General features: G+C 35.7%; 12 protein-coding genes and 2 pseudogenes across 14 annotated transcripts, besides 2 other annotated features; 8 read left to right on the forward strand and 6 right to left on the reverse strand.

The window, feature by feature from the left end:
* Positions 1-2487: 2487 nt before the first annotated feature.
* TVAGG3_0500430 (uncharacterized protein) lies at positions 2488-2721 on the forward strand (the record flags this gene model as incomplete). Its single annotated transcript, XM_051236574.1, has 1 exon — positions 2488-2721. The coding sequence occupies one exon, from the start codon at positions 2488-2490 to the stop codon at positions 2719-2721; it is 234 nt and encodes a 77-aa protein (XP_051094398.1).
* Positions 2722-4697: 1976 nt separating this feature from the next.
* Positions 4698-14051: a mobile genetic element.
* Positions 4971-5731, reverse strand: TVAGG3_0500450 (annotated as a pseudogene). The gene has a single exon. A coding segment is annotated over exon 1 (761 nt).
* On the reverse strand, positions 5752-6162 carry TVAGG3_0500460 (ATP binding; the record flags this gene model as incomplete). Its single annotated transcript, XM_051236575.1, has 1 exon — positions 5752-6162. One exon carries the CDS (start codon positions 6160-6162, stop codon positions 5752-5754), a length of 411 nt encoding a protein of 136 aa, XP_051094399.1.
* On the forward strand, positions 8843-9363 carry TVAGG3_0500470 (annotated as a pseudogene). Its single transcript has one exon. A coding segment is annotated over exon 1 (521 nt).
* On the forward strand, positions 12908-13396 carry TVAGG3_0500480 (protein of unknown function, DUF4107 family; the record flags this gene model as incomplete). The annotated part of the gene is made up of 1 exon (XM_051236576.1): positions 12908-13396. One exon carries the CDS (start codon positions 12908-12910, stop codon positions 13394-13396), a length of 489 nt encoding a protein of 162 aa, XP_051094400.1.
* TVAGG3_0500490 (uncharacterized protein) lies at positions 13529-13849 on the forward strand (the record flags this gene model as incomplete). Its single annotated transcript, XM_051236577.1, has 1 exon — positions 13529-13849. One exon carries the CDS (start codon positions 13529-13531, stop codon positions 13847-13849), a length of 321 nt encoding a protein of 106 aa, XP_051094401.1.
* An 83-nt stretch (positions 14052-14134) lies between the features above and the next one.
* On the reverse strand, positions 14135-15058 carry TVAGG3_0500500 (protein of unknown function, DUF4106 family; the record flags this gene model as incomplete). Its single annotated transcript, XM_051236578.1, has 1 exon — positions 14135-15058. One exon carries the CDS (start codon positions 15056-15058, stop codon positions 14135-14137), a length of 924 nt encoding a protein of 307 aa, XP_051094402.1.
* Positions 15059-15470: 412 nt separating this feature from the next.
* On the reverse strand, positions 15471-15910 carry TVAGG3_0500510 (protein of unknown function, DUF4106 family; the record flags this gene model as incomplete). Its single annotated transcript, XM_051236579.1, has 1 exon — positions 15471-15910. A coding segment is annotated over one exon (440 nt), but the record flags the coding sequence as incomplete, so codon positions are not given.
* A 51-nt stretch (positions 15911-15961) lies between these two features.
* On the reverse strand, positions 15962-17506 carry TVAGG3_0500520 (protein of unknown function, DUF4106 family; the record flags this gene model as incomplete). Its single annotated transcript, XM_051236580.1, has 1 exon — positions 15962-17506. One exon carries the CDS (start codon positions 17504-17506, stop codon positions 15962-15964), a length of 1545 nt encoding a protein of 514 aa, XP_051094404.1.
* A 760-nt stretch (positions 17507-18266) lies between these two features.
* TVAGG3_0500530 (RNA splicing) lies at positions 18267-21371 on the forward strand (the record flags this gene model as incomplete). Its single annotated transcript, XM_001306241.1, has 1 exon — positions 18547-21267. One exon carries the CDS (start codon positions 18547-18549, stop codon positions 21265-21267), a length of 2721 nt encoding a protein of 906 aa, XP_001306242.1.
* Positions 21372-21923: 552 nt separating this feature from the next.
* Positions 21924-25251: a mobile genetic element.
* TVAGG3_0500550 (uncharacterized protein) lies at positions 22922-23698 on the forward strand (the record flags this gene model as incomplete). The annotated part of the gene is made up of 1 exon (XM_051236581.1): positions 22922-23698. The coding sequence occupies one exon, from the start codon at positions 22922-22924 to the stop codon at positions 23696-23698; it is 777 nt and encodes a 258-aa protein (XP_051094405.1).
* TVAGG3_0500560 (uncharacterized protein) lies at positions 23962-24603 on the reverse strand (the record flags this gene model as incomplete). The annotated part of the gene is made up of 1 exon (XM_051236582.1): positions 23962-24603. One exon carries the CDS (start codon positions 24601-24603, stop codon positions 23962-23964), a length of 642 nt encoding a protein of 213 aa, XP_051094406.1.
* Positions 24629-25030, forward strand: TVAGG3_0500570 (uncharacterized protein; the record flags this gene model as incomplete). The annotated part of the gene is made up of 1 exon (XM_001306242.1): positions 24629-25030. One exon carries the CDS (start codon positions 24629-24631, stop codon positions 25028-25030), a length of 402 nt encoding a protein of 133 aa, XP_001306243.1.
* A 61-nt stretch (positions 25252-25312) lies between the features above and the next one.
* TVAGG3_0500580 (uncharacterized protein) lies at positions 25313-25594 on the forward strand (the record flags this gene model as incomplete). Its single annotated transcript, XM_001306243.1, has 1 exon — positions 25313-25594. The coding sequence occupies one exon, from the start codon at positions 25313-25315 to the stop codon at positions 25592-25594; it is 282 nt and encodes a 93-aa protein (XP_001306244.1).
* Between the last annotated feature and the right edge of the window lie 355 nt (positions 25595-25949).

Below are 25949 nucleotides of genomic sequence, written 5' to 3' on the forward strand. Positions count from 1 at the left end.
CAATGAAGAGCTCCCCCTCAACCGCCGTAGTAATTGGGTAATTCGGAGTTTCCATCTCCAAAATATCCGCCACCGCCATTTCCGTCATTTCACGATAGTTTCCTAATCTATTTGGATTTCCAGCTCCAAAACCAAAAGTTGCAGCAAGACCTTTCCAGGTCTCACGATGTCTGATTAGCGCCAGACAATGCTCAGATGAGCTGTTGAATCCAAACAGCCCATCCCAACACCCTGCACCAGCAGCAACGATTATCGACTTTTCAAACCGTTGAAATCTCCAAAATCGCCTGGTTCAAGACGGATGACGGATGATACCGCCACCAGAAAATTGGCCTGGACCTCCGCCGCCATAAGATGGAAGTTTCTGCACCAGTATAATATTGAGATCCGACATGAAGATATAAATTTATAGGTTTCTCAAATTTAATATATCTCTCACGTAAGCTCCGTTAGCTGCCAGTTCCACCACCAGATACGTCCCATAATTCAAACAAATATTTTCCTGCGAAAGAAAATTTCATAAGGCTCTGAATGTGCTTGCATTAATACCTTCGATAATCATATAGAAAAGTTAAATTTTCGTTGTTGAACCTATCTATATTTAAAACTACTTTCTTGTCAGAATCAATTATTGAAAAAGTGACAAATGAAATTAACTTAATTGCTTCTGGAAATATTTGAGAAGTACTTGCCAATATAAAGATAACGATAAAACTATATAAAATCTGAACAAAGAATATTGAAAGGGCATCAAAATAGTTCTAAATCATTTATTCTGTTTATCAATCAATATATTTTATGCATCTAATTCAAAGCTTAAATAATCATCTATAGTTCACATACAAATATTCAAATGTCAAATTTTATTAAAGTGTTGTTTTATGATTCAAATGATAAGAAAGTATAAAAATAACTAAAGATATTCATAGAAATACTTTGAGAAACAACTCACATAATTTGTTTCAAATTGGTGTAATTCGTATGTAGCCATCTTCCCTGAAGATGCAACTCAGTGCCCCATGTGGACTTGGCATAGATGTTTTACCATCAATCATTACTGCGTCTCGCGTAATTATAACCGCTGAGTGAATTGATGGATCAAATAATGAATACAGAAAATTTAATGTCACTTTTCGTTGAAGAATTCAGAATGGCAATACAATCTTTATAACCCTAATGAAGGAGCTTCCCCCTCCACCGCCACAATGTTGAGGTATTTCGGAGTTTCCACCTCCGAAATACCACCACCACCGCCAGCATTCCCATCATTATCTCCTGAGCGATTCTATTCTATTTGATTTCCAGCTCCAAATCCAAAAGTGCCGGCAAGACCTTTTCCGGGTCTCCTGATACCGAGTGGCGCCAAGACCATGCTCATTATGTGCTGTTTAAATCCAAGTAGCCCCGCCTCCAGCACCACCAGCATCCTCATAAAATGCATTTCCAATGAGTGTAACCATCCTGAGGACCCTGCCACCAGAGCAACGATTATTCGACTTTATCAAACCGGTAAATCTCCAAAATCGCCTGGTTTCAAGGCGTATATCAGATGATCTCGCCGCCAGAAAATTGGCCTGGACCTCCGCACCATAAACGGAAGAGTTGCACCAGAATAATATTTAGATCCGACATGAAGATATAATTTTATAGATTTATCTAATTTAATATACCCTTTGACGTATGCACCGTTCGATCCAGTTCCTATGCCTGAAGCACCCCATAATTCAAACAAATATTTCCGGATTGGAGAAGAATTTCATAAGGCTCCGAAATGCCGTTGCATTAATTCCTCGATAATCAAACAGAGCAGTTAAATTTTTCGTTTTAACTTAGAATCAATTTAGAAAACTTTTTTATCAAAAGCTAAGACGAAAAGTGCTCAATAAAAATTAACCTTATTGTATCATCTCAACGAATTATTGAAAGGACATCAATAAACAAAGCTCTGATATAATATCCATGAATCATGTTATCTCAGTTAAAACTACAGACAGTATTTCATTTTTCGAATTTATCGAAAGTGTTGAAGATATAAAAACTAAAGATATTCATAGAATACATTTGAGAACAACTCACAAAATTTGTTTCAAATTGAGTAATCGTATGTAGCCATTTCCTCCATGGCCAGTTTCGGTGCCGCCAATGTGGACTTGGCATAGCATGTTTTGCCATCAATCATCAATCCATCGGTGAATTTATAACCGCTGTAATGAATGATGGATCGATTGAATTAGAAAATTTTATGTCACTTTTTGTCGAGGAACTCAAAATAGCGATCACGAACCTTTATAACCGCTAATGAAGAGCTCCCCCTCAAACCCGCCGTAGTAATGGGTAATTCGGAGTTTCCATCTCCAAAATATCCGCCACCGCCATTTCCGTCAGTTTCCGATAGTTTCCTAATCTATTTTGATTTCCAGCTCCAAACCAAAAGTGCCCAGCAAGACCTTTCCAGGTCCTCACGATGTTCTGATTAGCGCCAAGACAATGCTCAGGATTGAGCTGTTGAAATCCAACACAAGCCCATCACCAACACCATGCACAGCAGCAAAACGATTATTCGACTTTTCAAACGTTGAAATCTCCAAAATCGCCTGCGTTCAAACGGATGACGGATCATCCGCCACCAAAAAATTGGCTGGACCTCCCCGCCATAAGATGGGAAGTTTTTGCACCAGTATAGATATTGAGATCCGACATGAAGATAATAAAATTTCATAGGTTTCTCAAATTTAATATATCCTCTTCACGTAACTCCGTTAGCTGCAGTTCCACCACCAGATACGTCCCATAATTCAAACAAATATTTTCCTGGCGAAAGAAAATTTCATAAGGCTCTGAATGTGTTGCATTAATACCTCGATAATCATATAGAAAAGTTAAATTTTTCGTTTGGACCATTCTATATTAAAACTACTTTCTTGTCAGAATCAATTATGAAAAGCTGACAAATGAAATAACTTAATTGCTCTCTGGAAATATTGAGAGTACTTGCCAATATAAGATAACGTAAACTATATAAATCTGAACAAGAATATTGAAAGGCTCATAAAATAGTTCTAAATCATTTATTCTGTTTATCAATCAATATATTTTTAATGCATCTAATCTCAAAGCTTAAATAATCATCTATAAGTTCACATACAAATATTCAAATGTCAAATTTATTGAAAGTGTGTTTATGATTCAATTGATAAGAAGTATAAAATAACTAAAGATATTCATAGAATACTTTTGAGAACATAACTCACATAATTTGTTTCAAATTGGGTAATTCTTAATGTAGCCATCCCTGAATGGCCAACCTCAGTGCACACATGTGGACTTGCATAGATGTTTACCATCAATCATTACTGCGTCTGTGAACTTATAACGCCTGTAGTGAATTGATGGATCAAATGAATTAGAAATTTAATGTCACTTTTCGTTGAAGAATTAGAATTATGGCAATACAATCTTTATAACCCTAATGAAGGAGCTTCCCCCTCCACCGCCACAATGTTGAGGTATTTCGGAGTTTCCACCTCCGAAATACCCACCACCACCGCCAGCATTCCCATCATTATCTCCTGAGGTTCTATTTACTATTTGATTTCCAACTCCAAATCCAAAAGTCCGGCAAGACCTTTTCCGGGTTCCTCCTGATATCTGAGTGGCGCCAAGACCATGCTCATATGTGCTGTTAAATCCAATAGCCGCCTCCAGCACCCCAGCATCCTCATAAAATGCATTTCACAATGAGTGCTACCATCCTGAGACCTTCACCAGCAGCAACCATTATTCGACTTTTCAACCGTTGAAATCTCCAAAATCGCCTGGTCAAGGCGTATATTCAGATGATCCGCCGCCAGAAAATTGGCCTGGACCTCCGCCACCATAAGACGGAAGAGTTGCACCAGAATAATATTTTAGATCCGACATGAAGAATAATTTTATAGATTTATCAAATTTAATATACCCTTTGCACGTATGCACCGTTCGAACCAGTTCCTATGCCTGAAACACCCCATAATTCAACAAAATATTTCCGGATTGGGAGAAGGAATTTCATAAGGCTCGATGCTTGCGATTAATTCATCGATAAATCATACAGACGCAGTTAAATTTTTCGTTTAACTAGAATCAATTTAGAACACCTTTTTTTAATTCAAAAGCTAAGACGAAAAGTGCTCAAGTAAAAATTAACCTTAATTATATCTCAACCAAATTATTGAAAGGACAATCAATAACAAAAAGTTCTGACAAACTATTTACAATATTCCTAAATATGGTATGTAACTTATACATGATTATTTAAGCTTATGTATATGATAACTACATGTTTAAAATATATCATTCATATGTTAAACATAAAACAAACACGGATTTAGAAGCATTATTATGGCCCTTATCTTCCATTTTCAATTTTTTACTGCGTAGTAATCATATCGAAAGAATTGTATAAGAAATTAAATAACTAAAAGAGATTCAAACACCACCTTGAGAAATCAAATCACTCCATGTGAGCGAATGAGGATATGCTATGATGAGTATGAGTGGAAAAAAATATTTTAAACATATTGTCGCATGACAACATCATTTTATACGAACCCTAACAATTTACCCTTTTAGACATCCTAAACCATATAAGAAATGACAATAGACTTGAAAATTTACGTTGGGTCACTTGTTCTGAAAACAATAAGAACAAAGGCAAATTTCTCTAATGGTCCCAGATGTGTTGGCTTCGACTCTCTCAAGTTCTTAGATGGTATAACATCTTCAACGCCTCCTTCATATCTTACTTTATAAGTGTCATCGTTTGTGTTATAGCCAAGTATTTCAATAACCACTCCTCGCTTTGCTTCGTCTTAGGTTTCAGCAAGTTTTGCCATTACTACTTTCGACTAATTTATGTCGAGGATAAAACGCAATAGAGTCGTCGCAGCTTTTATAAGATATCCATTACCTTGCGTAGAGTCTACGATATAATAGTTTCGACTTAACCTTAAACGTTTCTTTGTCAACGGTTTGTCGTCAAGAACTACACGAACTTTTGTACCAGGAATGAGGGTAAATTGTGTTGAATTTCTGATATTTTGTGTTTGGCTTCGTTTCTTTTGTATATACTTTTCTCTCTGTTGTTGTGTCATTGAATTTGGTGTATGTCCTGTTGTAGAATGTGTTGAGGAATTATATACTTCGAGAAAATGTTTCATTGTTTCTTCGGTAAAGTCTCGCTCTTGGTTTAAATCTCTGAGAGTCCTTATGAAGCGGTTTATGATGCCGAGTATGTTATGGTTATGGTCTTCAGTAGTGTAGTGAGTTATGTTATGCTTAATGAGAAATTCTGTGATTTCATTGCTGAGGTATGCACTGTCTTGGTCTGATGTTAAAGTACTTGGGTTATGTTCTGCTACAAAACTTTTGTAAAACTCTTAACACTTCACGAGTTCCTTTATTTTCATTGGATATGCATATGCTTTACGAGTGTTAACATTTATGAAGATGAGGAATGGTTTATGTCCTCCTTTTCTGCTTTGAATGAGAGTGTCAAATTGGTATGCGTCAGGAGTGTTGGAGTAAATTGGTAAAAAGTAGTCGTAAGGGTTTATTTTTGTTTGATGTACAACATTTTTGTCAAAGAACCTTTTCACTTCAGCTCTGTTAGTAAATCCCCACTCTTTGCAGCTTCATTGAACTTCTTAAATGACCTCCATGGATGTTGTTCGAATACTTCTTTCAAGCTCATTTATGTAAAGTTAAAGAGGTTTAACCAACTCGTATCCAAGCGTGCATTGTTATATAAGGAGGCATATAATCTTTTCCATTACCTGCTGGGTCTGTAATACCAGCTACAACATGTGTATGATTTCCTGCGGTTCCACAGAAAATACCTGTGCTTGAATCTACTGGGTCAGTTGAAATATCATATCTATGCATTCCCTGTCTATCCGAACCCGCTGCAAGATTTGTATAACCTCTTTTTGTTATTGAATGTGAATGGTTTCCTTCCACAGATGTTCTTCCACTGAACCTATGCATATGTGAAGGAAGGTTTTCAATACCTATTTTCTTTGAACCTCCCATCTTCATTGACTGCGTATTAGTGTAGAATGGAAAACTGTCAACTATTTCATACCATCTACCACCAAATAAAGTGTTTGGATTTATTGGATTCATAGACGTATAAACAGCTCCTATAGGATATATTAAATCATATATGCTCATAACTCTATAAACATATTCTAAAGAACTTATGTCATTAAATACCATTTGGAATGTATCTCCCGGATGAAATGTTGCATTTGTTCCACTTTTATAATGTAATGTTAGTTCAATAGAATTATCCAAGAAAAATTCAAAAGTATCCGGTTGAAGACCTCTAACAAATTCAAATGGAGTTGCTGGTTCACCATTTATAATTTCTGTTGTAAATGTCATTGTATCTGGTTTCGAAAATTTCTTTGTTAGTTCTGCATCCACATAAGTTTTGTCTGCTTTTTATCTAACATTGCTGGTAGTTCATGTGTTCAAAGTTTCTGGCATGACCTTCATATTCATACATTTGTTATTAAGGAGTTTAGTGTATCTTTTACGCTTGTACTTGGATTCTCTAAAGGTGCACTTGAACCAAGGTCAAAGTTCAATATTATGTCGTCTGCTCTAACAGTAGTGAAGGATTTATGTGTATGGTTCTTGTCAGCTTTACTGTCTAATGTAGCTTGAAGTTCATTTATATCGGAGATGTTGTGTTTATGAGATTTCAAAACTTTGTTCATTGCTTCGAGTTCAACTTTGTCAGCTTTACTTTTAATAGCATCTTCAAACGTTATTTTTGACTTAACTCTCAAAGTAAATCTTGGTTCAACTAATACACCGTTAACATTGAAAGTAGAGGCATAAATTTCACCGGTATAACCAAATGCTTCTGGTGCTTTAGCTACATCATACTGTACAGTACAGCTTATGTCATAACCTTTAGCACGAATGTATTTATATCTTCTTTCATTAACATTTTTTTGTCTTCGCTTCATCACTTCGTGTTAAATATCCATGGTAGTCCGTTATAATCTGTTCGTCTGAAGTTATATAATGAACATGGTTCTTGTCCGCTTTACTATTTAATGTAGCTTGAAGTTCATTTATATCGGAGATGTTGTGTTTATGAGATTTCAAAACTTTGTTCATTGCGTCAAGTTCATTTTTGTCCGCTTTACTATTTAATGTAGCTTGAAGTTCATTTATATCGGAGATATTGTGTTTATGTTCTTTATCTGCTTTTTCGGCTAATTTCTCTTCTATCTCATTTATTTCAAGTTCATGCCTACCACCACCTCCCGAAGAAGTATTTTTCTTCAGCTCTTGAAGAACGTCCACTTCGCCATCTTTGGTGTCAATAATGAGACTTTGAGTTAAAACCTTTCCTGTCTTAATGGATGTTTGTAAAACTTCTTCTTCACCGTGTTCGGGTCATGGTCGTCATCATATCTTGTGAAATCAGAGATGTTGTCATACATTAAGCATATCTGTCTCAAAAGTTCTGCTATTTGAAACTGGAACGAAAGATATACAGAACTTTCATCATCTCCTAAAGTCAAGTCTGCTTTCTTAAGTATTTCTTGAATGTATGCAATGAGAACAGAGTACCTTGGAAAATATTCGAACAATATTTCATTAGCTGTTGGTTTTGGTGGTTCTTTTGGAGTTTCTGTTGTTTCAGTTCCTTCTGTAGGTTCTGTTGGAGTTTCTGCATCTCTTGACTTCAATGCTCTTGCTCTCAAAGACCTAAATGTTAGAGCACCGGGTTTTACAAAGGACTTTATAAATGCTTTAATAGTTCCTGGTAAGTTATTGTTAGCATTAAGTAAGTTCCTTATGCTTCCATCATGTACGTCCATAGCACTATGTAAAAAATCTATACTTTTCTTGTAGTCAGCAATAGACTGACTGTGATTTTTTAAAGATTTGTCAATACCTTTAAGCCAATCTTCATGCATGTCTGATACTGAGCCAAGAAATATCATTTGCTTCCTTTAGTGTATTTTGTGCTTGTCGTAAAGTATCCAATCCCGTACGTGCATTGTTTGCTATACGTCTTACAGTATCTATTTGACTCCTTGTTTCTTGCATCCAACCAGATAAAGTTTTAATAGTATCCGAACCATTTGAAATGAAGTTCAAAGCATTTTTAACGTCATTTAAAACTTCTTCACCAAGTACCGCCCATATCTTTCCGATTTGGTATTGAAGAACTCCATATGAAGCAGCTGTTAAACCAGTATTTATAAGGTCCCATATCCATGATTTAGCAGTTTTTTCCATCCTTTCCATCCTTTCCATCCAAACCGTTTTCGCCTTGAGGTCCTTGTATTCCTTGTATTCCTTGTGGTCCTTGTGGTCCTTGTGGTCCGGTGTCACCCTTCTCTCCTTTCAGTTCATCTTTATGTTCGTTATAATATTCTAATGTCATAAGGTGTACATCATTACTGCTACCAGCAACGCCGAGAATTTGTTTCTCATTCATGACTAATTCTTTAGGCATTTAATGTTGTCGTCAAATCGAAAGCTCTTTAACAATTCAATGAGAACATTAATACTTTCACTAATGAGGCTCTACTGTAGAATTTAATATTTGCACCGTTCCATCATTTATAATAGGAACTTTGCTTGTTGTAATGAATGGGTCATAAGTGTTAAAAGTATCGAAATCAATGACTTTTTTAGTTTTTCCATCGTCAATGACTAAATCATTGCCTTCAATGGTTAAAGTTGAGTTTTTCGTTTACTAGTTCATGTGCTCTTCTTGCTTCATTTGTTTCATACGCATATGCAGCAATAGTCATATTTTAATGAGAATAAAATGTTGTTCTATTTGCAAAGTACAGACCCAAACGAATACGGGACAGTAAAGCTACAAAACAAACTTAGGTCTTCAGAATGAAGCGCTTGCTTTCAGAGTTGTTGACTTCAATACTATCGCAACTTTTGTCATAACAGATGAAACAGATTTCATAGAGATTGAAATAGATGACAAAAGAAGTTTTATAACATTTCCTAACAGAGCAGAGTATAGAATAGATAAAATTGCTGGAGTCATAGATACTCTCATAAATGAAGAAACTATTGACAACATAGATGTCGAACTCTCTTCTGAGGGAACATTGAAGTTCAGTAGCAAGAAAGAGTTCAAGATAACACGAATGAGTCATAGAGTACAACTTCTTTTGGGAGCATACCATATGACATTTCCTTTGAAAAGTGTTGACAAAACGATTGAGATGAAATCTGTTCCATACGTATGTTATGGTAATTGTTTATACATTGAGTCTAAAATAGCTAATGTCACAGGCATTTCAGGAGTTAATAGTAAAGGTTCAGTAGAATATAAATCTTCTGTTATGCAGTCAATTCAATGTTCATTCCAAACGTTCCTGTCATAGCAACTCATTTAGGTAAATGGGTTCGCATTAGTCCTATAATTTGAAAGACATGCAATTCAGACTTGTTGACTTTCAAGGAGAGCCTGTAGAACTGAAGGCACCAGTGCGAATGACTGTTGAAGTTGACTTTTTAGAAAATATTAAATGCAACAGCTTACAAGAGAACTCAGAGCTAAAAATATAAAGTATGAATGTTATGTATTAGGTCATGAACTTTGGTTGTTGCTGTTTGATGAAACAAATGAGTTAGTTATGTCAGTCAAGAGAACAGAAAAAGGCGTCAAAGGCGCCGAGCGCAAAGCGCTATATTGTGTTAGTGAAAACTGCACCAAGTCAATAAGATTAGGTTTGCATTATGAAGATGAGTTCGATACTGTTGAAGAAGTTTTGGATAGATATTACAAATTGCTTTAATTTACTAAAACATATTTCAAGCAAAGTTTATAGTAAGTAGATAGTTTTGTATACTCGTTCGAATATTTATACTTAAACTCAACTCCTGGAGTACCTGGTGTTTCAATGATGCGGATGTTACCTATTTTCATGAATGGTGGCGTTTGACCACAGCATTCGATTTCAGGGTCGAGATAGTCAATGACACATTGTTTCCCTGTTATTCGTGAGATAACATTTTCAAGGTCCTCCTTTGTTAGAATTATTTGGTTCTTGCTTATAAGATTTGTCAAAAGCTTCTTATCGTCTTTGAGTAAAATTGTTTGGTATAACTGAAGAAGGTAATGGTCTACGTTATCTGAAGGATTTGTTTGAACATTTATGTAAGGGTTGTCGTTGGCTTCTCTTGAAAGAATTTGGTCCAGTGGTGGATACTCTAACTTAACATCTGATGTAGCGTTAGCGTTTGAAGCTGAGTTTAAATTCACGGATTTCAGCTCTGGTTCTGGTTCTTTCAAACACTCTGAACTATAGTTCTTTATGACAATATTGTTTGTCGTTCGTGAGTCAACATTTGATGTTGGTTCAATTGGAACATTAACGGCACCAGCTAAGATGGATTTGCTTCTCATTTCATATAGAATAAAAACCTTTTATATGTATGAAATGAACAATACACTCGACAAGGGTTTGAATGTAAAGCTAACGAATGAAAATATTGTTGAATTCACTGAGACAGGTGCTGTGTATAAAGATGTAGAACTACTGAACAAAAGAGCAAAGGGAAGAAGCAGGAACATGAACAAAGGGTGGAAGCCTATAAAAATTTATGTCAATGATGGCTCAGGAGGTTCAAACATAAAGTATGCAGAAAGTTATAGAGTTTATGCTCTCAAGGGAGAGAAGCCTTCATTTAAGAACAGCTATTCTAACACATATCCTCAAAAGCTAACGGATGGAGAAGTGGATGATATGAATGACAGCAAAAATATTAACAGAAATGGCGACAGAGATGCATGGAATTTGTTTACCATCAGTCAATTGAAGGTTTAAACTTTAAAACAATGTTGGTCGTTCCCATGGAATATTTTTGACTTTAATGGTATTAGTCATGATATGAATCTTCAAGGTATGAACGAGGAGAGATGAGAGACTTATATGCTTCCCAAATTTCTTCAAAAGGTAATGTTATACCTGACTGTTTCCAAATGAGTTCAATATCATAGCGTGAGAAACCTTGAAAGATAACGAAGTCAGTTATGAGACGTTTTATGTTTAAAGCTAAAAAACCTCCATGTTTGCATAAGTATTGCTACAGTTAAGTGGTAATGTCTGACTTTAGTAATGATGTTAGCTAATGGTGAGTCAGGCTTTGACACTAAACCTTTTCCGGCGAAGTCGTCGCAAACGAGCAGAGTGTTTGAAGGATACTTTTTGAAGGGGTATTTTGAAAGTTTTGACAGAATGTAGTTTGTAAGTCGTTTCATATCGTAAACTCCTGAGTATTGACGTAAGTGGTGTTTGTCAATAATTCTTTCCATCTCTTCTGAAGTCTTTTGCTTCCTGACTGTATAAATTCAACGATGGCATAATATTTCCTCTTACGTCGAATGTAACGTTGAAGAAATTCAATGAGTTCGCTATCTGGAACTTTAACGACAGAGGCTTGAACTTTTGACATAAATGTTTTCGCTGTTGAGTCCATAGAGTCTGAAGTTGCTGATATAATGATTTGGTCATAGTAAGAGTCATTTCCTAAACGTTCTGTTATGAGTATATGACGAATTAAATTAAATGTCTTACCTGAACCCATCTTTCCACAATAGAAATAAACGCCATTTGAACAGAACTCATAGTCCTTACTGAAAGGAAGAATGAGAGAAGAGTTAAGTTTGTCTGTAGTTTCATTCATGTCTTCATCTACGTCATGTATTAAATGCTTCATTTATCTCCATTAAAAATGCAAGTCAGAAATATTCAGAACATAGCACGAGTCTAACTGACAAGAGTATAAAGATATACTATGAACACGTTATGATGAAACCAACCAAAATTCAAGAAAGTCAGTAACTTATGAATATCCAAGGCACTGGGTAGAGTATGTAGGAGGTGAGAAAGCTATTGAAATCAGACAGGTTCGAAGTATTCCAGCAGGAAGAACAATATTATTGAAGAACTTTAATGTTTTGAGATATAATGATGAAACAAAGAAGCAAGATAGTTTTCCTGTTGCTGTGTATGTGAACCTAGACACAGGAGATGACATGAAAGTTTTTAACACAAAGCTTCAAACGGTAGTGAGAGAACAACTGACTGCGGAAGGGCATCCATTACCTTCAGAAGTTACCATAGCATATAATTTTGAAACAAACTCAATAGATTTTAAAGTCATCTCTGCAAATAAGTCAGGTTTACATTTAATGAAGCAGATGTATATTCGAATGAAAACTTCAAAGCTATTGCATGGTTAGATAATGACGATTGCTTTAAGAAAATATTAAATTCAGTGACTCAACGATGTCAATAGATGACCTTCGTGGAATGTTACCATCGACGTTTACAGTTGAAGGTTCAGCAGGATTGCTTACAAGATTGTCAATTGGTGGTATTTGGTCTCGTGAGAACATTGTTATAAAATCCAGTATATAAGTGAATTTGCTGAAGAATCTATATTATGTCTTTTCAAACTACATGTATTCGCCACCGAAGCATTATAGTATAACAAACTTTGTCAGTAAGTTTAACATAAGACTTGTCGAACCTTCTTCAATGAAAGATGTTGTGCTACCTAAAGATGGAAAGGATGGACTCATTATTGAGATGATTTTAATAGCATATTAAATGAGCTTGTTCTTGAAGGTCATTCATGATGAATAACTGTTGTAGAAGATGTTAGCAATTGTTCAGACATTTTGAAGCGTATAGATGATATAAGAAATAAGTTAGATAGACCGCAAAGCGGTGAGGGCGAAGTCCGTGAGAACGCTTATGTTTCATTGACTTTCTCCAGTAACGAGAACTTTTATGAGATAATATTGAAGAGAGATGATTTTAATATGGTGTAAATGGTAGCTTGGGCAGTTTTAGGCGCAATGGGAACAAAAGCATTAGCATTTGGAGCAAAAGCACTTGGAGCTTATGACGCAGTAAATAAAATGAGTGGAGGAAGGGTTTCGAAGACATTAGATGCAAATAAAGGGAAGATTGGAGGCTGGGTTGCAAAGAAGTTAAGATTAAATAAAATAGGGCTCATAAATAAAGCATCCAATTTGGTTGCGACTGAGTCAGAAAATGCTTTAGGAAAGGACGATGAGTTTGCAAAACACGCAAAAGACTTTAATGACCAGATGAAAGGTGAAACAATGCATTTAAATAGAGTCGATGGAACTCTTCCTCCATCAGTAGTTCTTCCGTATGGTCCCTATGGAATGTATGGAAACCCTTACGAAAGACCATTTAACCCATTGACTGGTGGAAGTAACTGGTATCATTACGGCCGAAGAAGAAAGACAGTCAAGTTGGAGACAGACGTGAAGAAAGCAACTAAAAAGAAACCAAGGAAGAGAGTTATAAAGCAATGAATTCAAGTGGGTGAAAAAACAGGTGAAAAAAGAGGTGAGATCTCACCGCTTCACCTAAATTTATTTTTGTGCTATGTTTTCATACGTGTGAGGGTGGTGATATCATTAATTTTTAAGTTTATTTTTATATAAATGACGAAAACTATTGAGATAACAAACTACAACGGTCATGAGTTCAAGAATTTGTTCTTCGTTCCTCGTGAAAATACATTCTATCAGATACGAGGGAGAAAGGGTAAAGTTAGTTTGAGCGTTTATGACAACAAACATAATGGGAGATATATAAAAGCAATAGATACAAACGGTAAGCGTGTTTCATTAGCTTTGTCAAAACTTACTAACATTTATTTTGACAGTGACTTTGACCTATATGAAGAAGAAAGTGAGTCAGAAGATTATGAGCTGTTATGTGAAGCACAGCAATGGGAGGAGTTGCAATACTTTTGTAAGTGAGAACGTTTATTTTTTACATTAGTGAAGTCGTTTGTGAAAACGTTAGTGAGGTGAAGTGGTTGGCGGCTTTGTAAATATTTAATGTTAAGTTAGTGTTGTCGTTTGTGTTGTAAAATATACGTTACTGGTTTTGTAAATATTTAAGGTTATATTGGGTAAGGTGGAACGCAGTGTCGCCGTACCCAAGTTAGCCATACTAACTTCCGTTCATGGCATCCAAAACTGTTGGCGTTATATTCTGAGCGGCGTACATTTCATATGGGTAAAAATATAGAATAGTTGGATTTATATGTCATAATAGAACCCACTCGGACCAAGCTTTACTTTCTTCCTGACTGAGTTTTTAACTGAATCTTTAACTCTTCTTTTTCCTTCATTGCCACTACTTTCACTAGATGAAGTTACTTCTTCACTACTTTCACTTTGTTCTACTCTTCTCTTCTTCTTTGGTGTCGCTTTTGGTAACTTGCCCTCTGCTTCAAGTTGTAGCATCTTTGCCTCATGTTCACCTAGTATGTTGTAAATTTCCCATGTCCTTTTTGCCTTTGGGCTCTGGTCGCCCATCTCAGGTAACCTATATCCTAGAAAGATTTTGTCATAGTTTGTATTTGAGTCTTCGCTTATTGTTTGCATGACTCTTTCCTGAGTTTCCGGTTCAAGCTCTTCAAACAGAGCTTGTCCATATGGAATAAGCTCGTTTCCAAATATATGTTTTTGTAGCCATTCTGGTTTTCTTTCCATGTAACCAATAATATCTTTTGTGAATGGGAAAGCTTTTACCCAACGTTTCAGTCTTGCGTCATTTATTTCTGTAGTTGGTTTTATTTTGTCATGGAACATGTTTTTCAATACTAACATTTCATTTGGTACTGTCCATTTGAGTTTTCTTAAATATTCATCCCTTCTCAGTTCATTGTCTGCAAAGTAAGTTTTTATGACATTTTGCAAACTTTCGTTTGCAAGGTCATGTACAATAGGTTCTCTTCCTTCGCTCTCCCTAACTTTCTTTCTAAACTCTTCACCAAATATACCATCTCTATGGTTCTGTGTAGTTCTTTGAGATAAATGTTCTAGAACGTCAGGTGTTATATTTCCCTCAGCCATGTTCATTTCATACTGGTCCAAAATATCTGCATCTTTCATATCTTTCAATGGCATTAAAGCCGCGCTGAAAATACCCGTTATATCTGGTTCACCATTCACTTCCATTGCGTCTACAACTTCTTGGAATTGAGGTTGTAAGTTTATGAACCACCTATCCGGATTAGCTTTATGACCCCATTTCATTGTAGTTCCATAGTCTGCAGAAACAAAAGTAGGTTTGTTTCCATATTGGTTAAGTTCTGAATGAACTTTAAACAATGTTTCAATTCTATATGTTTTGTTGAAATTTAACCTTTTATTTTCACCGAGTTCAGCCAAAGATTGAACGTTATATGGTCGTAAGTAAAAAGGATTATTGTATTTGCGTACATTTTCTTTCAGTACTTCCATTCTATGCTGAATATTTTCATCTGATGTTGGAGTCTTTTGTATGTCGGTGAACATTTTTCGATATCCTTCTACTATGTCAGCCGAATTTTTCTTAGACTCTTGGAAAGATTCCATATTCTCCTCATACTCTTGTTGAGGGTCAAGATTTTTCGGCTGTTCCAAATCTTCATCTAGTTCTGTGAAGTTAGTTTCCAAAGGAGGGACTTGTTCGTTTCCTTCAGGCTCTTCTAGCTGTTGTTGCTGAACTATTTCTTCCATGTCTGGTTGTATCTGAACTTCTTCCTGTGGAGTTTCTTGTACCTCATCTGCTGGCATTTCATATATTCCGAGACCGTTTTTAACAAGTTCCCTATCTAAGTCATCCGGACTCATAAACCTTTCTTCTTTCGTTCCGTCTCTATTTTTTACGCGTTTCATGAAGAGAGTTGAATTATCATTTAGCTCTGACATCAAATATCTCGGAGTAAATTCATTCATGTCATTTGGATGATATGCTATTAAATCATATCCCTTTGCGAGCTTGTATTTTCCAGGTTTGAGATTATATCCGATTTTATGCTGAACCATAAAGCTAAATAGGTTCGGGTCAGTATTTCCTTCCTTGAACTTTCTAATAGCTTATTTATATTTGTCACTAAAGTCAAGAGTATCTGGGTAACCATAATCTTCCTTAAGCATTTTTAAGAATTCTTGGTTTCCTTTTTCTCTACTTCTTTTGTGTCTTTGCTCTGGTTGTGGTTGCTGTGCAGGGTTTTGAACTGTTGGTTGTTGTGCTGGATTTTGAACTGTTGGTTGCTGTGCTGGATTTTGAACTGTTGGTTGTTGTGCTGGATTTTGAACTGTTGGTTGTTGTTGTGGTGCTGGATTTTGAACTGTTGGTTGCTGTGTTGGTTGTTGTTGTGGTGCATGCCTGTGTCTGTGTCCATGTGACGATGTAAATGTTTTAGGTAGTCCTGGTGCAGGTGCTTCTCTTGGAGGGTTTGGTGGTATATAAGTTCCACCAGCTGGCACATATGTTCCATCTGCAGCATAATGTCCTACCTGACTTTTCGTTTTTAAGAAAGCATTTACTAGGTCTGTTTTGATCTGTTGTAACTCTTTTTCTTGACTTTCCACAACAGCTGCTCTAACGGCGTCATAGGCACTTTGAACTGCCTGTCTCGTTGCTGCATCTGTTATTTTCGTCATATTTTGTGCTACTTCTCTTAACTCGTTGTCGAAACCTTCAGACTTCAGTTTCTTTCCAGATGAGAAGTCGTTCACTAGTTTCACCTTACTATGAAGAGCTTCGAAGGCATTCTTAAAGTCAGCATTCATTAAAGCTTCATTTGAACTGTCTTCATCCGCTTGTATTTTTGTCCTTATTGACCCTATAAGTTGGGCTGCTTTAGCGTTGGCTTGGGCATCTAACCAGTCATTATTAGCTTTTATATATTCTGCGCTTTTCATTGCCTTTTGCATGGCTGCGTCGTTATTTTTACTTTCTTGTGCTAAGTTTTCATACTGTACGGTTTGGTTTTGCAACTGTAAAAGTTTTTCTGCCTTTACATTTGCTTCAACTTCTTTTTTATACTCATCGCTATCCATATATGTCTTCATGGCTTTTTGTTTTATCTCTTCATCTTTCAGTACTTTATATTGAGTAGTATGGTTTTTCAAATTTATAACATCTTGTTCCATTTTTGCTACTTCTGCTGCTTTTTCTGACACTTTTTTCGCATATTCCTCTGTACTTAGTTCTTTCAATTGTTCTTCTTTCTTCTTTTTCTCTATGTTTAACTCATTTAGTTTCTTTGTCTGTCTGTCATATTCTAGTTTCTTTTCGTTTTCACTTATTTGTTTCTGTATGTCTATGTTTGACTTTTTGACATCTGTTATTTGATTTTTGAGTGAACTCAAATTCATTTGACTTTGAGGGTTATAAGCTGTTCCGTCTGCAGCTCCACCATAGCCTGCCATTTTCGCTAAAAGTGCCGCTCTTAAACCTCCACTCTGTGCACCAATAACTCGGTTTAAAAGCATAGGGTTGCTTGACATTTGTTGCAACATAGTGGGGTCATTCATCATTTGTTGTTGCAACTGTTGTTGTGGTGTCAGTTTTACTATTGGATGTTTCAATGCTCCCTTCCTCTTACGTATATTCTTACGTAGCTTACGTGGCATTTTAAGTGAAGTTAAAAGGCGGTTTTTGACAGATGTTTATATGACACTTTTTGTTCAGCACAAAAAACTACTCGGTCAAAGTGTTGTCAGTTTTGTAAAATAACCGTCTTATCTCATTCTATAAGTGGGAAAAGGCTTCTCAAAGTATACTTCTTTGGAACGCCTGTAACTTTTCCTGTAGCGACGATAGACCCTTACTTGTCCGGACAAAGTTATACTATTTTGAGCGCTCTACAAAAAAGTCAACGGCGACGACTCTCAAAAACCGTTGTGTAAAAAGTTTTACCGTTGGACAAAAAAGTATATATAGAAAACAAAAAACGTTTATAGTTCATTCAATATTTGAGATAAACCGTTTTTCCCACGGTAACTATTAAATAAAATAAAAAAATAGAGGGGGTTACCGTTGACGAAAACGGTTTATCTCAAATATTTAAATATCTGTCTTTTTTGGTCAGTTCATTTTTATCGAATGGAAGCCAACGCTGTTAACCACAATTCAAACATTAACAATTCTCAACCGCTAACCAAAGCCAAAGCCCCACTCACCTCAATATAATATCTTTACATCTACTCTTATTTCCAAAGAACGGTAACGGCGGTTTTGTAAAATTCATTTATATATAATAATAAAAATGTTTTTACTCGAAAAGTGATAGAAAAGTGACAAAACATGAAAACATATATAATTTGTGAAAAGCGACACAAAAAGTGACACCATTAATATGATGTAAATAACAACGGTTTTGGTTTTGTCACCGGCTGGTCGGCTGGGGTTCGGTCCTCCTCTTGGGTCTTGGGCAAAATTTCTTATGGGCTAGAGGGCGCAACGCGCCTGGAAGCCCTCACCAGTTATTCACCTGATGTAAATAGCAACGGTTTTGGTTTTGTCACCGGCTGGCTCGTCCTCAGAAATTTTTTAGGGGCTAGAGGGCGCAACGCGCCTGGAAGCCCCACTTGCCTTGCCTTTAACCCAATTTTGTTCGGTTCTTATAGGCCAGTAAAATCCCGCCAAATAATTGTGAAGTTTACATTTTTAAATGGCTGAAACTAACAAATATTATCCAACTCCAGCCGAGCAAGACATATTAGTTGAAAATATTAAGAAGTATTTTCAGTACAAGAAGCGTAGTCCACAACGAAAACAAATCAACAAAGAAACATGGGAACTTTTAAGTAAGACTAATCCAGGCCATTGGACACAAGTAAATGTGCGATTGTGGTTTAACAATAACAGAAAGAAGATATTAGGTACTTCAGGAAGTGAGGATGAAGGCAATGATAATGCAGGACAAAATTCTTCTCAAGTTAAGACTCCAATGCCGGTAGAACCACAACAATTTTATTTCCCACCGAACAACCAAACAAATATCCAAAATACAAGTTTTTTACCAGAAATAAAGCCAGCACCTTCGATTGTTCCAGATTCATATCAACAGCGTGAAACTCCAAATGTTACATCATACGATTTCCCTGACAGTAGCTCGATGCCGTCAAGAATGAATTCATCAATGATGCTTGATTTGGACACAGCCTTTCCTCTTACGAACAGCTTGCCAAATCCAAGTGCCAAGCCACTCGATAGCCAACAAAACCAACAAACTGTTGATCAGAAAAAGAATATGAATTTCCAACCGCCAACAACACCTCCACAGCCACCAATGTCAACTCCAAACATGCAGAATTCATTTTACCCACCTTACTTATCTAGTCAAAATAACCAATTACCATCAACCCCTCCAAATCCAAGCCCACAACAGCCAAGCGCCAATCCATACCAGCCGCCATTCGCACCACCCACTCTTTTCACACCACAGAATTACAACCAGCCCCCAATTTCTCCAGATTATTCCCAAATTCAACCACCCCAACCTCCGAAACCATTTACACCACCACCTCCACCACAAGTACAGCCAGTTCAACAGCCACCTGTTATGCAACCTCCTCAATTCCAAATTCCTCCTCATAAACCACAAGATACACCAGTCCAAAGCGCTCCACAGCCTACATTCCAGCTTCCTCCCAAGCAACCCTCCCAAATGCCATCCAAAGAATCCTCATCCCAGATAGTTTCGACAGAAGATCCAAATGCCCACACGAAATTCAACTTCAAAGTTGAAGAACCACAAGAAGAAGAGGATGAAAAGGATAAAGACACAGATGGCATCCAAATCCAGTCACCTCCTACTCTCCAAGAAGGAACTCTCACTACAGAAAACATTGATTACTACAAATTCCAAGGATATCAGTATCTCAATGACATGTATCGTAAATTACACGAGATACAAGAGTTGCCAGATCCAGAAGCCCGTCTTAAGAAGCAAACAACATATGAAGACTATTCCCTGGAGATATTAGACACATTAAGAAACAGACTGAAGATAAACAACATCGAATGCGTTGATCACACAAGGAGCTTCATTACAAACGCTTCTGCACGTACAATAGAACGCCAGGTATCAACAACAACTGCTTTGTACACAACAGGAAGAATTGGTCAAACACCTGACAAAGTTGTCAGAAATTCAGAAAAAATAACTGTTCCTGAAAGTGTTTTCAGAAACTGGCAGAAGAAATTACCATTTGTACAGCCAATTTACGCAGGACATGGCGAAGTTACCCAGAAAACAGTTAAGAATGTTGAATGTGTTGCATATGACAAAGATTATGAACCTGTTGTTGCACAATTCAACAGTGAAAAGAATGTTACTGAGTTGCATTACAAAGGAAAAGTTCGCCAATTAGCTGTTTTCTCACCACCTACATCCATAGCAATTGATGAAGAAAAAGTGTGGATTGCAGCTGATGTAAGAGTCCATGGATTTGATATTTCTGATTTTGTTGAATCCGATGATTCAGAATTTCTTGAAAACAGAGAAACATTTTATATGAAGAAGATCAACAAACAATCAGAAATACCAAAGAAATCATCATTGGCTGTAACAGAAAACTACGTTGTTCTTGCGGCTCTCGGTAAATTATACTTCTGGGAAAAGTCATCAAAAGATCAAGATCAAAAAGCTGATCTCTACAAAGAGTTCAATGAAACAGCAAAGAAGAACTCTTACGATGCAGGAAGTATTTACTGGCACGCAGGAAAACCAACGAAAGCAATGATCGACGCAAAGATTCCAAACCGTGAAAATGCTGTTTTCACACAAGTTTGCAGTTTGCCAGGTAATCAAATCATTGCAGCATCAAGAGGATATCCAATCATGTATATTTACAACGCGAAGACACAAAAAGTTGTTGAGAAAATTTTAGGACACACAGATGGAATCACGAATGTTAAGAGATTGGGTGATTACGTCATTTCTAGTTCTCTTGATTGCACAGTGAGAATTTATAAATACCAAACAATTAAAGCTGCTGAAGATGAACAAAAAGATTTGCAGTTGTATTTCCACATCGACAGAGCTTACAGTGTTGCAACTGCATTTTGCATGCATCATTTCACTGGTGATGTTGATTATACATTGCTCGCGATAGGTGGATTGGGAAGGAATAAGAGTTGTGTACAGATCTACGATATCACAAAGAAGGCAATCACTAGTGAAGTAGAACTTGACATAAATTATATTCCTTTACATATCAAATTCAATCAAAATTCATTGGATTTCGAATGTCTCGCTTTGCAACGCGAAAAACAATTTGCTGAAGAGGATGAGGATGCTGAAATCAATGTAGATTTGGTTCCAAGAGGTTCGGCTATCCTTTACAACGTTCATTTCTCACCTTTGGATGAACAACCTTCAAAGTAAATTTCAGTTTTCTTTCAAACAAATGACGAATTTCCACAGAATGATTTTTAGTATTTTTCTTATTTTTTATTTTTTTCTTTATTTATTATAAAATTGCTTTTAAATGACGTTTTTATGAATATGAAAAAGACATATTTCTTTCTTGTTTTTTTAGTTATATCTAAGAGCATTCAATTGCTTGGAGAACATGGGTTTCTCTATCTTACTATCATATGATCTAAAAAGGTGAAAAATTAATATTTTCATAACTAAAGTTATTATAAATCCTCATGTAGTACCTTCTGTGGATGTTATACTTTTTTATTATTAAAACAAGAATTTGCTGATTTTGTGAGAGAATGTCAAAAAGTTGTAATTGCTCTCTTAAAATCTGTCAATTTTTTTGATCAAAAAAATTAATGTGTGGAATAAATACAGGAGAGAGTCTCGTGTGCTTTACTCCTTACGAGAAATCATTGATAGAATATATTTATTCTTATGATCCATACATTCTTGGAATGCATCCAGAACGCATTTTTTCAAACGTAACATATGCCAATTTTTTGAATCCTGATGCTGATGAGGAAATAGTTAAAAGGATAAATCCGAGAAAAATGAGTGAATATTTCTTATATGTACATGTTGGGTACAATTACAAAGAACTTAGATTTTCGTTCTTCACTCTGTATAGTTGTCCATTCAGCGAAACTAACACCCGCATTCGCTAAGCTGAAAATGAAATTCAGTGGATCGAACTTAATTCCACCTTCTTTTTCAATTTCAACGAACTCACTAACATGAGATTTTAAGTATTCTTTCGTTAAAATTGTTTTCCCCGATGTTATGTCATTAACGAAACTATCACCGTCAAAAGTTAACGAATTCAATTTCGTCGTTGATGCTTTTATTTCATACACCGCTTTATCAATAGTTTTTGGCTCACCTTCTTTAGAAGCATATGAAACATTAATGAATGAATTATATGTATTCGTGAATGAATTAAAATCAATGATTTTCATTAATGACGCCTTTAATGATTCATTTACTGTCGAATCCCTTAAAGTAATTAATGAACTGTCATTTATGAAAGGTACACTGCAAACCGTCGAGTTTGGATCAAATGCTGTAGTTGGTGCAGGAATATTAATGATATAAGTCATTAAATCATTAAGTGACGTAAATAATGTTGTCGTTTTTGATTTAATTTCTTTAGCATCTGTTATATACGGTAATTTTATTTCTGTAGTTTCTGAATTAAAGATATTCGCTAAAATGTTTTGTAAACTGTTTTGAACAGCTGTGTAAACCGTTGAATCCGGAACTCTTACGATTTCACCGTCCTTAATAAAAGGCATTGCACATGGTGTAGTGCTTGGGTCAAATCTTTTTGGGTTATGATTCAACATATATTCTAATGCTTCATAAACAGACCTATATACGGTTGTATTATCTTTTTCAATAATTTCACCGTCCTTTATAAACGGCATAGTACATGGAGTTAAAATAGGGTCAAACTTTTCATAGTCCTTCCATGTTATGTATTTCTCAGTATTTCCATCAGTGATAACAATATATTTGTCAGTAAGTGTGAGAGAGTATTGACCAAAATATAAACGTTTAGCTCTGTCAGCTTCATACGCATATGCAGCTATACTCATATTTTAATGAGAATAAAATGTTGTTCTATTTGCAAAGTACAGACCCAAACGAATACGGGACAGTAAAGCTACAAACAAACTTAGGTCTACAGAATGAGGCGCTTGCATTCAGAATGGTTGACTTCAATACTATCGCTTCATTCGTTATAACAGATGAAACAGATTTCATGGAGATTGAAATAGATGGAAAGAAGCACGAGATAAGATTTCACAATAATGTAGAATATAAGATGGAAACATTAGCTGGAGTGTTAAATGCTCTCATAAATACTACAATAAACAAGGATAACGAAGAAAACTTAATGAATGTTAAACTTATTGCAGGAGTTTTGAAGTTCAGTTATGCGAAGGAGTTTAAGATAACACGAATGAGTCATAGAGTACAATTGCTTCTGGGAGCATACCATATGACATTTCCTTTGAAAAGTGTTGACAAAACGATTGAGATGAAATCTGTTCCATACGTATGTTATGGTAATTGTTTATACATTGAGTCTAAAATAGCTAATGTCACAGGTATTTCAGGAGTTAATAGTAAAGGTTCAGTAGAATATAAGTCTTTCTGTTATGCAGTAAATTCAATGTTCATTCCAAACGTTCCTGTCATAGCAACTCATTTAGGTAAATGGGTTCGCATTAGTCCTCATAATTTGAAAGACATGCAATTCAGACTTGTTGACTTTCAGGGCGAGCCTGTAGAACTGAAGGCACCAGTGCGAATGACTGTTGAAGTTGACTTTTTAGAAAATATTAAATGCAACGGCTTACAAGAGAACTCAGAGCTAAAAATATAAAGTATGAATGTTATATTTTAGGTCATGAACTTTGGTTGTTGCTGTTTGATGAAACAAATGAGTTAGTTATGTCAGTCAAGAGAACAGAAAAATATTGTGTTAGTGAAAACTGCACCAAGTCAATAAGATTAGGTTTGCATTATGAAGATGAGTTCGATACTGTTGAAGAAGTTTTGGATAGATACTATAAGTTGTTAACTTGAAATTTTTTTGACTGACGGCGCAAAGCGCCAAGATGGACTCAAAGAGCCCTCCTGACTGCTTTAATTTACTAAAACATATTTCAAACAAAGTTTATATTCTGTTGAAAGTTTTGTATATTCATTCGAATATTTATACTTAAACTCAACTCCTGTAGTTCCTGGTGTTTCAATGATGCGGATGTTACCTATTTTCATGAATAGTGGAGTTTGACCACAGCATTCGATTTCAGGGTCGAGATAGTCAATGACACATTGTTTCCCTGTTATTCGTGAGATAACATTTTCAAGGTCCTCCTTTGTTAGAATTATTTGGTTCTTGCTTATAAGATTTGTCAAAAGCTTCTTATCGTCTTTGAGTAAAATTGTTTGGTATAACTGAAGAAGGTAATGGTCTACGTTATCTGAAGGATTTGTTTGAACATTTGTGTAAGGATTGTCGTTGGCTTCTCTTGAAAGAATTTGGTCCAGTGGTGGATACTCTAACTTAACATCTGATGTAGCGTTAGCGTTTGAAGCTGTGTTTAAATTCACGGCGCCATGCTCCAAGACCGAAGGTCCCGACTTAAGTTCTGGTTCTTTTTCTTTCAAACACTCTGAACTATAGTTCTTTATGACAATATTGTTTGTCGTTCGTGAGTCAACATTTGATGTTGGTTCAATTGGAACATTAACGGCACCAGCTAAGATGGATTTGCTTTTCATTTCATATAGAATAAAAACCTTTTATATGTATGAAATGAACAATATACTCGACAAGGGTTTGAATGTAAAGCTAACGAATGAAAATATTGTTGAATTCACTGAGACAGGTGCTGTGTATAAAGATGTAGAACTATTGAACAAAAGAGCTAAGGGAAGAAGCAGGAACATGAACAAAGGGTGGAAGCCTATAAAAATTTATGTCAATGATGGCTCAGGAGGTTCAAACATAAAGTATGCAGAAAGTTATAGAGTTTATGCTCTCAAAGGTGAAAAGCCTTCATTTAAGAACAGCTATTCTAACGCATATCCTCAAAAGCTAACGGATGGGGAATTGGATGATATGAATGACACCAAAAATATTAACAGAAATGGCGACAGAGATGCATGGAATTTGTTTACCATCAGTCAATTGAAGGTTAAACTTTAAAACAATGTTGGTCGTTCCCATGGAATATTTTTGACTTTAATGGTATTAGTCATGATATGAATCTCAAGGTATGAACGAGGAGAGATGAGAGACTTATATGCTTCCCAAATTTCTTCAAAAGGTAATGTTATACCTGACTGTTTCCAAATGAGTTCAATATCATAACGTGAGAAACCTTGAAAGATAACGAAGTCAGTTATGAGACGTTTTATGTTTAAACAGTTTCGGTTCAGAATTGCGTCAATCGATGATTTTGGAATATTTGCCATATTCAAAGAGAAAATGAATACATATATTCAAGAACGCAAAGAAATTTTACCTAACAAAGAGCTCGAAGAAATGAGAGAATTTGTTGATGGTGCAAAATCAGAGGAATTCAAGATCTTTGACCCAAGAACACAAAAAATGGTTCCCTATGATGAAAAAGTTCTTCGAAGATTATCGATTCATATCAGAAATCAATTCTTTGAACCTCATTTTGGAGCACAAATTCTTGGAGTATTTTGTGACTGTTTTGATGATAATCATTTGTGGTATGTTCACATTTTAAGTGGATTAGAATAAATCAACTATAATGAAAGGTGACCAAACTATTTTTTGAAAGTCCGCCATAACTTTAATGGTACTATTTCAGCGTGTACAATGAATACAAAAATTCTAAGAGTGCCACATAAAATAGTACTTTAGACTTGAGGTAATGCTACCAAGCAAATGTTAAAAAGATGACTTTAGTGTTTTGATAATCAAAGATTAAAATCATTATTGTCTAAATCAATAATCATAACGACAGAAGTTAATGTTTTTTCATCAGTGCTTTAAATCCACTTTTAAAAGTATACCTCAAAAATCAAAATATCAAAAAAAATTGGCCGATAGGTTTGGCTTTAATTTTTGTCTGCTTTTATGATTTGATATGGAT

The sequence above is a fragment of the Trichomonas vaginalis genome, chromosome II (assembly GCF_026262505.1).
Source record: "Trichomonas vaginalis G3 chromosome II, whole genome shotgun sequence".
Lineage (NCBI taxonomy): Eukaryota > Parabasalia > Trichomonadida > Trichomonadidae > Trichomonas > Trichomonas vaginalis.